General features: G+C 41.3%; 1 protein-coding gene across 2 annotated transcripts in view; it reads right to left on the bottom strand.

Moving 5' to 3' along the window:
• The window catches only part of CTNNAL1 (catenin alpha like 1), a 337,361-nt gene that overhangs the window by 201,547 nt on the left and 118,314 nt on the right, over positions 1–17,500 (bottom strand). For both annotated transcript variants that reach the window (XM_089687544.1, XM_089687545.1), the window contains exon 2: positions 4,971–5,160. In XM_089687544.1, the coding sequence (XP_089543670.1) occupies positions 4,971–5,160 (190 nt within the window). The remainder of the gene's footprint in view (positions 1–4,970; positions 5,161–17,500) is intronic.

Here is a 17,500-nt window from a genome sequence, read left to right as displayed (position 1 = left end):
AAAAACCCATTTGATGACGCTCTATACCCACTGTTGTGCTAATCTGAAGGTAGCATGAAGTTTGGAGGTCTTTAGCTATTGACTCTGCAGACAGTTGGCGACTTCTGTGTACTTCAGCATGTGCTGATCCCGCTCTGTCATTTTATGTGACCTACCAGTTCGTAACCGAGTTGATGTTGTTCCCAGTTGCTTCCACTTTGTTATAATACCATTAACAGTTGACTGTGGAATATTTAGTAGCAAGGAAATTTCACAGATGGACTTATTGCACAGGTGGCAACCTATCAGAGTACCACGCATGAATTCACTGAGCTCCTGAGAGCAACCCATTCTTTCACAGATGTTTGTAGAACCAGTCTGCATGCCTAGGTGCTTGATTTTATACACCTGTGGCCATGGAGGAGTTTGATAAGATTTATTAAAGTAGAAATATAGGCATTTTTTTTTTTCATTTTGAATACAGCAATGGAAGTTTACGATCCCTGTCACAATTTTGTTTTCACCATCTGTGTCCCACTGCAAAAGTTTCCCTTCACTTCCTGTCCCATAACCAACAGGAAGCGAGAGGAAATCCCTGTAAATGAAGGGCATTCCTTGGAGACCCCCAAGTCACCAGAACTAGAGTCCCCATTGGAAGATTTCCCCTGTATTACTTTTCTGGGGACAACACTAAATTTGGGATTTTCGTGTACTTTCACTTTCAATGATATTGGCAAACAAGACAAAGAGGACACAACGGGGACACATACAAGAATAAAAGCCTGACAGGTGTTCTAATCCCCCTCCACTCTACCCAAAACTTAAAGTATAACTAAGGGCAAAATAGTAACTTTCTTCTCTAAGAGCTCTCAGAGTGTCTCAAAGGATATGGTAGGTGTAAAAAGAATATATTTTGTGCATTTGGTCTAAAATTAGGAGCTGTGTAGAGGGTAGAATACTACAAGTTAAATTCTTTTACCACTGTTCAAGGATTCAGTGTAAAGGAGCCATTAGGTTTCCTAATTTTATGAATGGAAGTGTTTGGGTGCAAGGATTAAGCTTCCTGGCAAGTAATGAACCCAGTCAGCTTGGACGAATTTATTTCAATTACATTTTTTTGCATGTGGTATTTAGCTTTAACATACTCGACAACCCTTCTTTAGGCTTCTTACTGTTCTAGAGTGCATTACTCTGTCCATTTCTAACAATTACTCTCCTGCATGGTCAATTTCACATAGGCCTCTGATGGGGCTGTGTGGTTGCTTCAATACAAAATTAGACGTGCATGGCCCACATAATCAGGTAACTCTCTGTGGGAAAGGCCATGCAGACATCACTGGCTGCATATTATAAGCATCAAGGGATGGGGGGGGGGGGGAATGAAACATTAACCAGTTCATTCTTTGGATGTACTACATATCTCCAAAAAAGGTGAAGGGTTAAGCACAAGCTGATGGCTGAAGTTTCAGTCATCAGCTTGAGCTGTTTTCCTCAGCTGACTCCTGGCTGTAAAATACAAGTGATCCAGGTGGCTGTAAAGCAGTGCACTCTCTTTTACAGAGCAGGCAGTGCAGTCGCACCCCCCCCCCCCTCCTTCCCATGTGGTTCCTGGGCTCTCCCTCTCTTTCCCAAAGTACAGGACCACATCAGCCAGCTTCAGGATGCTGAGCAGGGGGGACCAAGGAACATCCATTCCTTGATCTCTTCTGCAGTGAATGAAGAGAGAAATGGCAGTCTCTGTCAGCCAGGAAAGCAACAAATCAAGAACGATCTGGATGGCAGGGGAGACACTTAAGATCTATTAAACCCCCAATGTCTTCATAAAGAGTACCTGTCACATGGCCAATGCTATCACATGGGGTTTGTCAACCCCTTGTGATAGCAATAAATACAATGGAAAAAAAAAGTGTTACAAAATAAAAAAAATAAAATGTATTAAAAAAATTAAAACATAACCCCCATTGCCCAGCACAAAGCCACAAATGCAAAAACATGCACACGTGAGGTATCACTGTGAATGCAGGAGCAAGAGCAATAATTATAGCCCCATATCTCACAGTTAATTCTAAACGAATGATTTGTAAAAGTGTTTAAAGTATTGTCCAAGGATATTTTTGGGTACCATAGTTTTTTTGTGATATCACAGGTGCATAATATTTTATGAATTGAAATGTATGGTATCCATTTACCCGATGCAACCTCATCTTTTATATTTTAGCCAAAACTGGGTATTATATTGTGTGTTTGCACCAAAATTAATGAATACATTGTCAGGAAAAGTATAAAAACAGTTGACTAAATAGTTTGACAAAAAAAATTGCAACTACTATCTTATTCTCCAGGGCCTCTGCTTTAAAAAAATATAAAATATATCATGTTCCGAAGGGTGGGGGTGGGTTAGGGTGGTTGCGTAATTTTATACCAATTTTTTTTGTACAAAAGAAAAAAAAAAAAATGCAGATATTGCTTGAGTGCCAAAGTGTTTTTTTTTTAATAACTGGTTTATCATATACAGTTTGATAGCACACTAAATATAATTTGGGGTTTTGTTCAATTAAACTAAACACAACTAGTACCTATATTTAAAACTTCAGAGTACATCAGAATATGAATTAAAAAAAAAAAAAAGAAAAAAAAAAAAAAAGAAGAAGAAAACAGTTTCCCTTCAAACCTCTATGTGGTATAGACAAGAGTAGAATTAGGAGTACAGTCAATGTGAGATGAGAACAACATAGTTGGCGGCTTGGCAGGATAATCTGACTACAATCCAATAGCAAATCTTGAAAGTAAATCGGGTCACAAAAGAAGTCAAATCACTACCCACCTTGTGGCTCTTTCAAAGCAAAAAAAACAGAAAAAAAAAAAAAAACAGTAGTAATTCATTCAGCATCCAGAAGCTGTTTGTCTTAGAATTATCAGCAAAGCCACATCTTAACTGCCGTATTAGTAATGAGTGACATACAAGCAATAAATCATGGCACGTAAAGAAATATTTGTCATGGCTGAAATCTGTTTGCATAAACCACAACCATGACTAACAATGAGAAAAATAAAGGGTTTTGAAAGATTTTTTCCCTTGATATAAAGAAAAGTAAAATAATAACTAAGAAATGAAAAATTACCAGCCACTAATACACCTTTATATTTTCTTAACATCTCAACACGTTTTAAACTAACCGTTCAATATTCCAGGTATACCCATGAAAAAGTCTGTCCATGTTTCGATTAATCTTTTTATCATGTTTTATCATTTCCTCTTTGATCGAAGTGGGGGAAAAATATAACACATACCTTGTCTCTTCAACATTAAAAGGATAAGTTCACCTTTGGTTACAGGTTACATGTTTCACCCAATTTTAGTGTGGAACATGTAACATGTTCCCCATTCTGCATCAGCTCCCCGATCCCCTCCCTCTCTGACAGTGAGCCAGGGATCTACTCCCCCACACCAGTGGTCACAATTTGATCTCATTTATAGAGTTCTGTGAATGAATGAACTAAAAGTACCAACAGCCTTTGTGGCTGATGGCTTGTAGTTCTCAAAGAGCTACCAAGGCATTGTTGAGTGGTCTAGGTAGTTCTTAGATTCTTCCCGTCATTGTGCAACTGTCTGCCTGTACGAGTGGACAGCTTACACTGACGGACTTGCAGGAGCCCTGTATTGCAACCTCAATCTGCTGATCGCATGTGCAATGCTTTCCAGGCTCCTATAAAAAAAAAGATGATTGTACATGTACATTTTATCACCTGCAAACATATACATTCATTATCTTTTGTAAAGGGTTCACTTGCACGCCTAGCCACACACAGCTTCAGCATCTGCTGAGGTGAACGAACAATGTCATCTTGGCCCGGGCAATCAAACTAGCCAAAATTTGTATCCAGGAAAAAGACCGGCTGAAAATATCAACAGCCAGTGAGGGATCTAGGAGACACCACAGAGCTGGAGTGGGGATATGCATAGTTTTGCTGCAAGTTCGAAGGACTGTTGTGCAGTTGTACAGTTCACAAATAGTATGCAAGCCTTGTCTGCATTTAAATACTGGGTTGATACTAAAATTTATATTCTGCCACCCAACCAAAACAAACCAAAGGAAAAATCTAGAAAAACATTCTAAACATGACAGGATTTTGATAACATGATACAAATAGGCACATTAGAACCCCAAAAAAAACAGATCCAGCCCAAAAATAAAAAAAAATTAAAATAAAAGGATTTCAAAATGGTATTTGGCAGCTCTCCACTATGACATTTTGTACTTTCTACACCGTAAAACTGCTTTTGTCTGAAGAGTGCAACAGCAGTTTCAGCTTTCATCCCAACCTTATTATCTGACCAAGTCCATACCTTAAAGTGTTACTAAACCCACAACAGTAAAATCAGTCTGTATATGCAGTAAAGCATGCTTGATATACTCACTATGGAACCTAAGGGGCTAATCATCTGCATTGTGTAAAAATGCGGTTTGATCCTGATCTCTCTGATCCTCCTCCTTCCAGTGCCCCCTCGTATCTCCTGATAAGACATATCGTGTGGAGACACTCTGCACGTGCTCAGTTTGGTGTGTATTGCTAGAAAGGTTTTTTTTTTTCTTGGGCAAGTGTATGTGATCAGCACAGGGCCAATCAGCGCCGTCTGGAGAGAGGGTCAGGGGTTCTGCATCCTCCTAGAGCAGAAACCACTCCTCCTACAAGCTTTAACCAGTGCTCTGCTGAACACTGATAGAAGTCACAAGACTGCGCCAACTGCTGATGAGAACAGGTATTTAGCATTTTATATTTACGAAAAATATTTCCATTTCCATGTAGTGCGCACTGTGGGAGACCAAATAGAGTGTATGCAGGGTCCTTGGTTTAGTAACACTGAAAAATGTAAAAAAATGTAGCCTTTACACAAAGTTGACTTAGTAATATCTGAGCCAGCATTGGCTGCCTCCTAGAATCATAAATATACAGGTAGAGCTATGGACATAAGGTCATTGTTATCTTACCTGCTCTCCTGGCCTCACTACAGGCAAAACCCATTTCGTCTTTGAGCTCTCGATTCTCATTTGCTATGGTTTCTCCAACAGTCACAAACCTCGCCACAGCCTGGTTCACAGCCTGGCCAACACGCTGAATTGCCTGCAGTGTCTTCTCAGATTTCTTTGGTTTTTCTTTGTGGTTTATCAGTGTTGTTATCTAAAAAATAATATAAAGAAAAGGTGATCATCTTGCACTAAACATCAAAAAAGTATACACACAAATAAAATATATAAATATTTACATTGTGAGGAAAGTGTGGCACTGTCATTGTGTTTTTATTATATATTTACACTCACGTAAAATATATCTGAACAGAAAAAAGGTTTTTCTTGGTTCAAATACTGCCTATAGGATTAAGCAGATCTACTTTAACAAATCACACAAATTTGGCATAAGTATTTATTCTCATAATCTAAATGAATGAAATGCTTATTTGTCATGTTGAAAAAGTGCACCCATGTATGTATCACCCCTTAACCACTTGCCCTCCTGAGGATTTACCCCCCTGCCTGCCCAGGTCATTCTTTCAGTGATATTTGATCGCCTGTGTTTTTTTGCACTATAAAAAAAAAAAGACCGACAATTTGAGAAAAAAATATATTTTTGACTTTTTGCGATTAAACATGTCCAGTAAAAAATTTGTCATAAATTTAAGCCAAAATGTATTCTGCTACATGTCTTTGCTAAAAAAAAAAAAAATTCCCAATATGTGTAAATTAATTGGTTTACATGAAAGTTATAGCATTTACAAATGGAGGTAAAGATACTGGAAATTTTTTCTAGTAATGCGACGATCAGCGCCTTATAGCAGGACTGCGGTGGGCATTCTGACACTGGGGGGGAACGGACTTGGTGTCACTGACATCACCAGTGACACCACTACAGTGATTAGTACTTTAAAAAAAAAAAAATAGAAAAAAGCACTGAATGTACTAATGGCACTGGGCAGGAAGGGTTAATATGAGGGGCGATCAGAGGGTTAACTGTGCTGTTGCACTATAAGCGGTGTCCGTGTGCGTCACTGTAATCACACTGCTGTGCACAGCTATCCAACACATTTCATATCAACTGAAACATGGTGGTGGTTTGGGATGATTTTGCTACTTAAGGCCCTGGGCAGCTTACAGTTATGAATTCAATTATGAATTCTGCATGTCAAAAGTATGCTATATGGGAATATGAAGTTATTTGACCAAAAGTTGAACCTGAAAGGGATCTTGCGACCTAATGATCCAAACAAAGCGCACTAGAAAATTTACCAAGGTATTGCTCAAAAAAAAAAAAATGGAGAGTTATGGGCTGGCCTAGTCAAAGCCCTGATTTGAAAGCCAATGAAGTTGTGGGAGAATTTGACAGTTCATGCAGGAAACCAAACAAACCTCTTTCAACTAAAAGTAACTTTGCATGGAGAAATGGTCAAAAAGAGGTCTAAGGCTGACAGGTAGTTCTGCAAACCACCTACAAAGTTATTTCTGCTAGTGGTCATGACCAGCTTCTGAGGCCAACTGAATATTTACTTTTCCACAGTACACAATTTACATCTATTGATAGATTTGTAAATAAATATACAAAAAAAAAAAAATTATATTATAATATATATATTAATTTCACTGTGTTTTTATACAAGTATATCACCTTACTCTGTAGGCATTGTTTAATGTTTGCCTGCTAAAGCATGTTGAAAAATGTTAAAGCATTATAAAACCCATAACCAAAATTGCAACTTGCTTATCATTAGATGTGGTAGTTGAATTAGTTTCCCCTTTTTTTGTAGGCTCTTCCCCTCTGTTTTTACCTGGTGATCTTTGCAGTAACAACTCCTGTATTAGAGTGCCCCCACTCTGGATGAAGGTGCACAGGGGCACCTCTGGACAGCAGCATTGTCAGTCTGGGGGGAGGGCGATCAAGGTTTTGCATAAATAAAAGCTGATCATTGTATGCATCCCTGTCAGTGGTAAATGGATTGTCTCATCCCTCCAACTGCTACATTTGCAAAAGAGAGGTTCTTTTGCAAAACAGCACACTTACTGGCTGAATCACCAGGTGAAAGGAAAGGAAGTCTAAAAATAAAACTAATACAGCCATCACATCTAAGGATTGGTAAGCTGCAATATAAAGGTTTTCTTTTGGTTTTAATACCGCTTTAATGTCCATGAGGTATACTTATTTTCACATGACTAATATATATATACATACATATAAACACAGCTTTAGTTAAAACATTTTGAAAAAAATTCATTTGAACATGTGTTCCCCTCTGCCCTATAGCAGAAGTACTGCTACAGGGCGCATGTGCTGCCATTGGCGGCACAGAAGTCAATCACCGGGTCTCAGAAGGAGATTCCCAGTCAGTACCCGGCGATCACCGAGTAACACTGACAGGGGAGAGACTGGTGTGTTAAACACAAATCTCTCTCCGGCCAATAACATGCTGCTGTCTACTTCTCTACACAGCAGAGAAATACACCGCACCATGTTTCCCTAGTAAAACACGGAGCACATGATGTAAACAGCACATGCACAGTTAACCCTTTGATCGACCCAGATGTTAACCCCTTCCTGCCCAGTATAATTAGTACAGTGCTGTTTATTAACACTGATCACTATTAATGTCATTGGGATGTCAGTGGCAGTTAGTTCCCCGGTAGTGTTAAAATGCCTGCCACAGTCCCGCTATAAGTCGCTGATCGCCGCCATTACTAGTATAAAATAAATAAATTCCAGTATATATACACACAGCCATTTGTAGGCACTATAACTTTCACGTAAACCAATTCATTTACATGTATTGAGATTTTTATTATAGCGTTCTTTATAGACTGGCTGATTATCAAGCTCTAAACTGAATCCTACATTATCTTGTTCCAAAGTAATCCCCAATTGTATCCCTGAACTCTCTTCTTGCCACTAGCAAGCTCTTATACAAATCTCCAGTTATTCATCTTGACCAAAGTAATCCTCAGTTAAAGCACTCAAGTTTCATTTTGATCCTCTAATCACCAAAGCAAATAAAGAAAAACACACCAAACCATTTTCACAATTACAACAAACCATTTTCACAATTACATATACTACACAACTGGTCCCTCCTTGCACCTGAATGGTGGAAATCCCCAATAACACTATATGTATTACACTTTTTTTTTTATATTGAGGGGGGTTCAATTTTATCAATGAAGTTTGCATAATAAGAACACCAATGTGGCCAAACATTTTGTTTATCATCATGCCTCCACAATCTGCAGTCGCTGAAGGTTCAAAATATATACAGAGAACAGATCATTCCAAGAGTGGGAGAGACCATTTTTCAACTATAATTTGAAGATCCAGTAGACCTCTGTTTTGTTTAGAGACTTGCATACTGAAAGGGCTCCACTATGAGTGGCATACAGCCCAATACTATGAAAAGTCCCCCACTCTTTCCTTGTTTCTAGGCTTATTTCTTTAGATTTTTTTCTTGCACCATATTTAATGTTTAGAGATTTAGAACACATTAGTTTCCTCTCAGGTTGTCAAGTCTCATGTACTATTGATCATCATGTTAACATAATTTTGTCCATTTACAACATACTGTATATTATACAGTGTATATTCTTATACAGTTGGGGTTGTGCCCAACTTATCAAATTGAATGTTTATATTCACATCTTATATATACCTACATCTGACAATCTAGAAGTAATCTGGCCATGGTTTAAGGTGTGCTTATTTATGTTAGCACTTGTATTAGCAGTGTATTGATCCCCATCAAATTATAGTTTCTCCTTTATGTTGGATTGTGCTGCTGCGTTTTCTATCTCCCCTAGATAAGTAGCACTAACACAAATGAAAAATAAACAAAATGAGCACAACTAGGCAAAACACAATGGAGATAGTAACTCTAGGTAAATAAAGTCCAAGGGGACCTTTTTAAGGTCAATACGTCCACTAGGAGGCAGCTTGTGGATTACAGCAGGAGAGGACTCTGAAGTGAACCAAGAAAAAGGTAGAACAAGCGCCATCTAGGTGTAGTATTAAAAACAGATGGCCTGAAGAAAGAGCGCATGCTCTGCAACGCGTCGCCATTGTAGGTCGTCAGATCTGGTCCTGACATCACTTCCGCCTGTTCAGCTGCTTTCCACACTGATCAGGAATCTCTGGGAGCCTCCAGAACAACCCGTTGTGCCCACAGTCTCCACCACCTTGTGCTACGTGACCGGAACAGATGACAGCCATATACACAGCAATACATGCTCAGTCGCATCCTTCTTTGTGAGTGCATTTTTTCTGACCATTAAACTTTGTTTTTAATACAACACCTAGATGGCGCTTGTTCTCCCCTTCTCCTGTAACACAATCTATCTACTAGGGACACCAGACGCTTCTAGACACTTGTTCTGTATGGCTAATGATGCTTTGTAGCGACAAATGTAGCCGAAACAGCTTGGGTTACAATTAAGCCTCTACTTGGTGAAACTGGCCAGGGGGGTTCTCCCAAAGGTAAGAGCAAGCTGAAGCTTGCTACACCAAGAGGATCTCACTATATGCTGAGGCAGTGTGCAGACGGGTGCAAACATTGTGGAAATAAACATCCAAAAACCTCCAGTTCAGGGTCAGTTCACACTATAGAAACGCAGTCCAGATACGTTTCGAATGTGTTTCTGCATGCGCGGTCCAGCGTGTTTTTGGTACTATCCAGTTCAATTTTCCCCTTTTTCTTCAATTTAAATAGGGATGTGCGTTCCAGTGTGTTTTAACACATTCCAGTGCAGTTCTGTGCAGGAAAAACGCAGCCTGTTTTTTTTTTCTGCAACTGGAACGCACTAAAAACTGCAAGCACTGATGTGAACTATGACCGTGACTACCATATAACCTACTTTCTGTGCATTTTGGATGCAGAAAAAAAGAACACTGGAACATGTATTGTGAACCGGCCCTTAATGGACAAAAAGGAAAACTCCCATAGCGTAATACCATAACACGCTTTATTAAATATACTCACAAACAGGTAAAATTAGCAGAGCCCCTCACAACCACTTAACAACCGCGATATAGCCAAAAGACGGCTACAGCATAGTTGTCCAGTTCTGGGAAGGTGTTATATGAAGTCCTTCCAGAACACGCCTCCCCAGTGCTGCAGTGAGCACTGTGTCCTACGGACACAGCTGATCCCATGACTAAGTAAAAGGCCAATCACAGCAGCCTTTTGCCATGTGATTAGCTGTGTTCAATGACACAGCAGATCACAAAATAAATACAGTTGCCAGTTATCAGCAGGACCTTCCTCACGCTATCACAACGTGAGGAAAGTACTGCCGATAACCAGCAAATGTCACAGAGTAGATCTGCTCTGATAATCAGGACACTGATGATCAGTGCCCTGATCATCAGTGCCCATCAGTGCCACCTTACCAGTGCCCATCAGTGGAGCCTCATCAATGCACATCAGTGAAGGAGAAAAATTACCTGTTTGCAAAATTTTAAAATAGAAACAAAGAAAAACACTTACAATTTTTAGTTTTTTATAGTGTTTATAGTGAAAAAAATAAAAACCCCAGGGGTGATTAAATACCAAGAAAAAAAAAAAAAAAAAAACAGCTCAAAATTTCAATGTTGCATGACCAAGCAACTTTCAAAGTGCAATAGCACTGAAAGCTGAAAATTGGCCTGAGCAGGAAGGGGGTAAACGTGCCCGATAGGCAAGTGGTTAAAGCACTATGAAATACAGCACTTCCAGGTTCAGTATGTCATCATTTCTGGTCGTTGCACATTTAGTCATGGGGATGCCTAAGGATAGTGTGGTGAAAGATTGATACATTGAAATATTTTTGGCATAAAAGAACACAGGACTTATATTGTGGTGATATAGGGGACATTCTCTCTTGGATTCAAATCAATTTATGGGACTTGATTGAATTTTCCTTAATTTAGACATTCTTTAATTCACAATGCGAAGGGTTTCATATTTTAAATGCTGGTTTTTGGATGTTTAGGAGTTGAAACAACACGGGGTATGTTCTTTACCTGCGCTCAGCTGTACCTTCTCCAAGCTGCTGGTAAAAGCGGGTTAAAACATTGTGACCAGTCGTCTGGGATAACAGATTGGGGCATTTGGGCAGTATCATTTGGTTTTTGGGTCTACTGAGGGTTGCATAATTATATTCATAGTCATAATAAACCTCTGAGGGATACCAATGTGACAAAAAAATAAAAACATTAGGTGTAAGCACATGAAGTGTGACATTATGTTAGCATAAAAGCTAAAAATGCTTCTTCCCCCTTAAACATCAACAATTTTTAAAATCAAAATGTTATATGTATTTGTGAATATCAAGATTTGTCATTCCACAATACCTGGTTGAATGCATGCCAGAAAACCTGAACCATACAGAACATTTACATTATTTTGTAAACGGTCTTGAAGCATGCATTAAAGTAAATATGTTGAAGGCAGAAACATCAGTGTGTTCTGGTGTTATAAGAAGTAATCTGGACCAGGGGTAGGCAGCATGGAGGAAACCAAAGCACAACACAGTGTCCTGTTGACCCCCCCACCCCAACTCACAGTAGTGTCCTCCACATCATTCCCTCAGCAGTAGTGTCCTCTGCCCCCTCCTTTCCAAAGGTAGTTCTCCCCCCCCCCCAGCACTGCCCTCAGCCCCCCCATACAGCAGAGTCCTGCCCCCCTTCACATCATTCCCCCCACTATAGTGTCCTCTGCCCCTCTTATAGCAGTGTCTGGTGCGCCCCCCCCAACAATGCCTTCTGTCCCCCTTCACATCACATAACCCCCGCCCCAACTGTAGTGTCCTCTGTCCCCTTCACATCACACCTTTCCCCCACTGTAGTGTCCTGTGTCCCTACAAAGCAGTGCCCTCTGTCCTGTTCACTAGGAATGCCTATAAAGCTGCAGACAGAAAAATAAAGCGGCACCATTGCTATCCCACCACCCTTTAGCTGGCCGTACACTAGTAGAATTTAATTCAATTTTTTTTTTAGTTTTAAGAACATTCATTCAGTTTTCTAATCATTAGTGGGGTTAAATCAACATTTGTTTTCTACCACAGTGATAAAACAATTTACACAAACAAGGAGAAGAATACAGGAAAGACCATTCATTTCAAAATTGAATCTTTTTTAAATACTTTCGAAAGTCAGTCATCAAGTGTACTGAGCATTTTCATATGAGTGTCAATGTGAATTTTCATATGTGTTTGTTCAAAAACTACTAGTGTATGGCCAGCGTTTCTCTGCTCTTTTCTCAACTCTCCCTCCTTCCCCGGTCTACCTCCCCTTTTCTACCGGTTTACTTCCTTTTCCTACTGTCTTCCTACTCCCCATAGCTTCCCTCTTCTCTTTCTTCCTTTATTTTTCCAGATATATGCCTCCTGTACTATAAAGCTCTCCATCCCCGCTAACATTATTGTACACATAACTTACTGACAAACTAGAACACTTAACCTTGGAATATGATACTTCCCCTATTTAACAGTTTTAACTCTAAACTTCACTTTAATTCATAATACCAATATACCTGTGGGGAGTGAATATGCTATTTTGTATTTGTAGATTTACTCTCCAACTTTACGCACCTTTTTCTCCATTTATTCACTAGAATGCAACACTTGACTCCTGTTTCCTGGTCTTGTTTATGTAGCACCCGCCTAGTTACACTAGGTGGAGCTAGATCCCTAATGGTTAGACAGGAGCTGAATAGCAGCTCAGGTGCAATAGCCAGAGAGGTCAATTTCATGTCAGGGCTGAGAGACTCTGCAGACCATCCCTTCTGGAATTTCCCCCTCCTCTGAGACTTTCAGAGGAAGGCCTTAGAGGCAATGAGTGGATCTGAGGAGTGGTAGGCTGCACCTTTAAAAAGGGACCTCAGCCAATCCACAACAGGAGGCTTGGCAAGGGGCTGGACTGCATTAGAGTCTGCTCAGTAGCAGCAGTTGGAGTGTGGTGGTGGGAAAGGCGTGAGCAGCAGGAAGATGCAAGGCTAGATGAAGAAGACTGCCAGGAGGCTTGCCTGTGAGCCTGGAGCTGGAAAGGAGGAAACATCAGAACTCACTGGTCCCCTGAGAGGACCAGCTGTGTTGCAAGGAAGGAGCAGCTCAGCTGATAGGCCTGGTAGCAGCAGCCATTCCACAAGCTGTACAGGAACGGGTGTGCGTTAGTATACCTACACCCCCTGGGCAGATAGGGGGAAGGATCGCTCTGGTGGGAAACCAGATTAGCACTTTGCTAGTGAGGGAACAGGAGCCAGATCCCGTGCTCAGGAAGAAAACTTTCAGATTGTTGGCTAAAGAGGAATTAACCTGGGGTAGTACAACTGGAGCTGCTAGCTAGCACTCCAGCAGACTGTGTCAGAGAAGAAGCTGTGAATAGTTCAGGAAGTTGTCCTCAGATTTCAGTTCCCTTGGGCATCCTATACACCCCAAGTTTAATCCCCTCATGAAAGCCAAGTGAAAAATGCCAACTGGTGCAGGACTATAGGAGAAACCAAAATTCCTAAGCAATCCCTAAGGGGGTAGTACCTCAATTAAAACAGAATATGGTTGAGCAAAAGAGGGGAGAAAAAAAAAAAGGGGGGGGGGGTGCAGTAAATCACATAAAAATATGTGAATCATTTTGACATTAAACTAAATAAGTGCATTTCTGTGTTTTATCCAGAATAAAGGATTGTCTTCTAGCAAGTATAGGAAGGTGCGAAGCTTTCATGCTTCATTAGAAGCTACAGAAGCAACAAAACCTCTACAAAATACGGATATAAACAAGCTTCCTCTGGAAGACAAAGACTCAGATTAAGGAGCCAACTCTTTCCATCTGACATATATTGTCGTATTTGTAATTGCAGATTTGAAGCACAGAACATCTATCAGTCCCTTTTACACTTAAGCCTAATCAGCCATTGTATAGCTAGAAGACAGGAGCAATCATTCCAACTTTCATTGCTAGCAGCTTTGCAAATTTTATTTCTCTATTCACATTACTCTGTGGGAATTCTGGCAAACGCAAAACTGGTAATCCACTGTTTAGAATGATACATCAGACAAGTTCAATTAAATTAGTTGCCGTTTTGAAAGTATAATCAACAATTCTATGCAAAAATTAATCTCTTACTCATTCATTAATGGACACAGATTTAAGAGACAGATCGCGTACAAGGAAGCCTACACAAGGTCTTAGAGGAGTGGATTAGACAGGCCAAGGGCTCGATTGCCAGGGTAAACAGACACCGTGAAAGTAGGGAACCCTGCTGAGTGCCTCTGTGGAGAGCAAAAGGGGGAGAGAGAGCAACGTTAGTACAGACTCTCGCATACGGTGCACTGTAGAGGCATTTGACCCGAAAATTGGGGCCAAATCCGAAACGCCCAAGAGCCTCCCACAGGTATTCCCATTCAACCAAGTTGAAGGCCTTTTCAGCATCAAGGGACAGCACGATACCTGAGCCATCTCTGGCACTAGCAATGGAAATGTGAGTGAATACTACATATGTCTCCTAGATTGTAAGCTCGAAAGAGCAGGGCCCTCGATCCCCTCAAGTTTTGCATTGTATTGTTATTGTTCTGTCACATGTTCTGTCCCCCTTTGTAATGTACAGCGCTGAGTGAACTATTGGCGCTTTATAAATACTGTATAATAATAATAATAATAATAATAATAAGTTCATATCAATGCCCTTACCCGGCATGAAGCCTCTCTGTGCTCGGTTATTTCTACATTAGTACATAATGATCAGCCGCCCAGCAAGCACTTTAGCAAGGAGATTGGACAGTAAGCAGAGCATTGTGACGGATACTTTCCAGGCTTTAAAATCACTACTATCACTGCTTGCAGCATAGAGGGGGGCAAGGTTTTTGTCTCATGTAGAGTATTAAAAAGATGATGGAAGCGGGGAGCCAGTTGATCAATGTAAGTTTTATAAAACTTAACCAGTAAACCATCTGGGCCCGGAGTTTTACCACACTGGAGAGCACAGATTGCCTTCTGGATCTCTTCCAAGGAAAATTTGAACCTCCAATTTTTCCCTCTGGCCCGGGGAGACGGTAGCAAGCAAGATCCAGATACTGGGACAACTCCTGTGAGGTATAGGCAACTATCTTCCAAACGGTGGTTAATTTAGACTGGGTCAAGGATCATAGAGCCTTCCCCAGCTTGAATAAGGGCAATGTTAGTCATAGGAGTTTGTTCCCTAGCCAACCAAGCCAATAGGTGCTCAGATTTGTCCCCTTGTTCAAAAATGCGGTGTTTCTGATGGAGCAAGGCCTTTCTGGTGGCCTCTGTGCATAAAAGTAGGGCTTCCCTAATGGCCAGTTGCAAGTTATGATGAATAATGGGGTCACGGTTAGACACATCCCTGGATTCAGATTCTTGCACCTGTCTGTCCATCTCCACCCTTCGCTTGGCCTGTAGTCCCCCAATCAGGGTACGATACTGGCCCCTAAGGGAAGCCTTGCGAACCTCCCAAGTCACTGGAGGTGCAGCACTACCAGCGTTTGAGGCCCAGTAATGCTCCAAGGCCTCCCCTATGGGGGATTCAACCTTTTAAAAGCATTTTCAGAAGCAGATTAGAAATGCACAAATGGAGGAGAAGTGGAGCGTGGTCTGATATCCCCCTAGGTAGGATTGTAATCTCCTGGACCCTTGCTAAAAGTAGTGTAACATAGCAAAAGTCAATTCTAGACATTGTTCTATATGAGGCCGAAAGGCAGGTATAGGCCCTGGTCCCAGGATTCTTCCACCACCACACATCCATGAACTGGTAAAGCGTCGCCCATTTGGCCAAGTCCAATTCTCTGCTGGCTTTAGGATTTAAATTATTGACAGGATCGGGGGTAAGATTTAAATCGCCAACAAGGAGAATATGGGACATGGAGTATGAAGCCAAGAGCGGAGCCAGAGCAGCGAACGAGCACGTGGAGGCAGGAGAAGGAAGATAAATACCAACTATTACCAGTTCAAAACAATTAATCATTGCATGTACCAGAACATATTTGCCCTCGGGATCCAGCTTTAGGTGGAGGAGAGTAAATGGCAGTGATTTATGAATAAGGACACTAACGCGTTGGGCATATGAAGAATAAGTAGCATTGTAGTAGGGTCAAACCCAAGCTCTCTTTAGGCAAAGTACTCTATGGCCCATCAATTGCGTTTCCTGTATGATGCATATATGGGGACTATAGGATTTGAAAAATTGGAAGACCAAGGAAACGATTCACAGGGGACTTAACTCCATACATTCCATGAAATGCATTTTAGATCGGGGACGCCATTATATGAGTGTTCCAAAATAAATATTCCATCTGTCAGGCCAAATCCCGAGAAGAAACCACAGAAATATAAATCATGTATCAGAAAAAACAGTATACTAGCTTAATACATTACAGAAAATGGACCACCTGAGACAGTGAATGTGCCTTTCAGTAGAAAAAACTACAAACTCCCAGAAAACCTAACCAAACCCCCCACCCCAAAACTGGGACAGCCATATTTCCCTGAACAAAACTAGGGAACAAGCCATAGGGAGGTCCATAGAGCTCATATACTTTAGAGATGCCGCCTCATATCTTTGGGGCAGGTCATCAGCAACTGCCGAGGGTGCAAGCTTGAATTACAAATGGATAATTGGAGAAACCACAACCCAGAGGAGGGGCAATGATCAAATTAAGGTATCCAACAACCCTCCCACCCCAAGAATTAACAAATACAATTTAGGTGGATCAAGAGGGGATATCTCTCCAAGGGAGGGGGGGGGGTTGGAATCCCAGTACTGTCCCTCAGACTCTGAAGGGGGTACCTCTCATTGTGGCTACTTTGTCAAGTGGTACAGCTGGGCAAAAGTCAGCAGGCAGCATTATCAGGAGCAATCTCCAATGGGGAAATCGAGATCAGCGCACAGGTCGTAGAGTTTCCACCCACGAAGCTGCCGCCTCAGGCACAGTAAAGAAGCATGTGGTTTCTCCATCTTAAACCCTGAGCTTCACAGGAAACAGCATGCCATAAGTAAAGCCTTTTGCTTGCAGTTGGGCCTTCACAGCATCAAAGGAGCAATGCTGCCACTGGGTATCCACCAAGTAGTCGGGAAAAAGCATCAGCTTATGATTGGTACGCAGCGCAAGATCCCAATAATTGAGCAGCTTCAAAATGAAGGTGCGGGGCGGTGAGCCAGGAGGGCCCTGGGCAGCCAGCATCCGATGGACCCTCTCAACCACAAAGAAGCTAGAGAAAGTGGCTCGAGGCAATAAAGAGCAAAGAATATTCTCAGTGAAACGTGGTGGATCCTCACCCTCTGCCCCTTTAGGAAGACCCACTATATGACAGTTATTGCATTTACTTCGGTTCTCCACGTCCTCTGCTGTGGTCTAGAGGTCTTTGACCATGACCCGCATTGTTTGCATCTCAGCCCAGTGACTGCGAATGGTATCTTCCGTGTCACTGACCCTTTGCTCGAGTGCCGTTACACGGCCCTGGAATGCATCAAGGTCTCGCCGGATCAGCCCAATGTCGGTCTGCAAAT

Source organism: Staurois parvus, unplaced genomic scaffold, assembly GCF_062004578.1.
Source record: "Staurois parvus isolate SC_StPar_1 unplaced genomic scaffold, SC_StPar_1.0 ptg000429l, whole genome shotgun sequence".
NCBI classification, from domain to species: domain Eukaryota; kingdom Metazoa; phylum Chordata; class Amphibia; order Anura; family Ranidae; genus Staurois; species Staurois parvus.
Note: the sequence above shows the minus strand (reverse complement) of the source record. Positions and strands in the feature narration are given on the sequence as shown.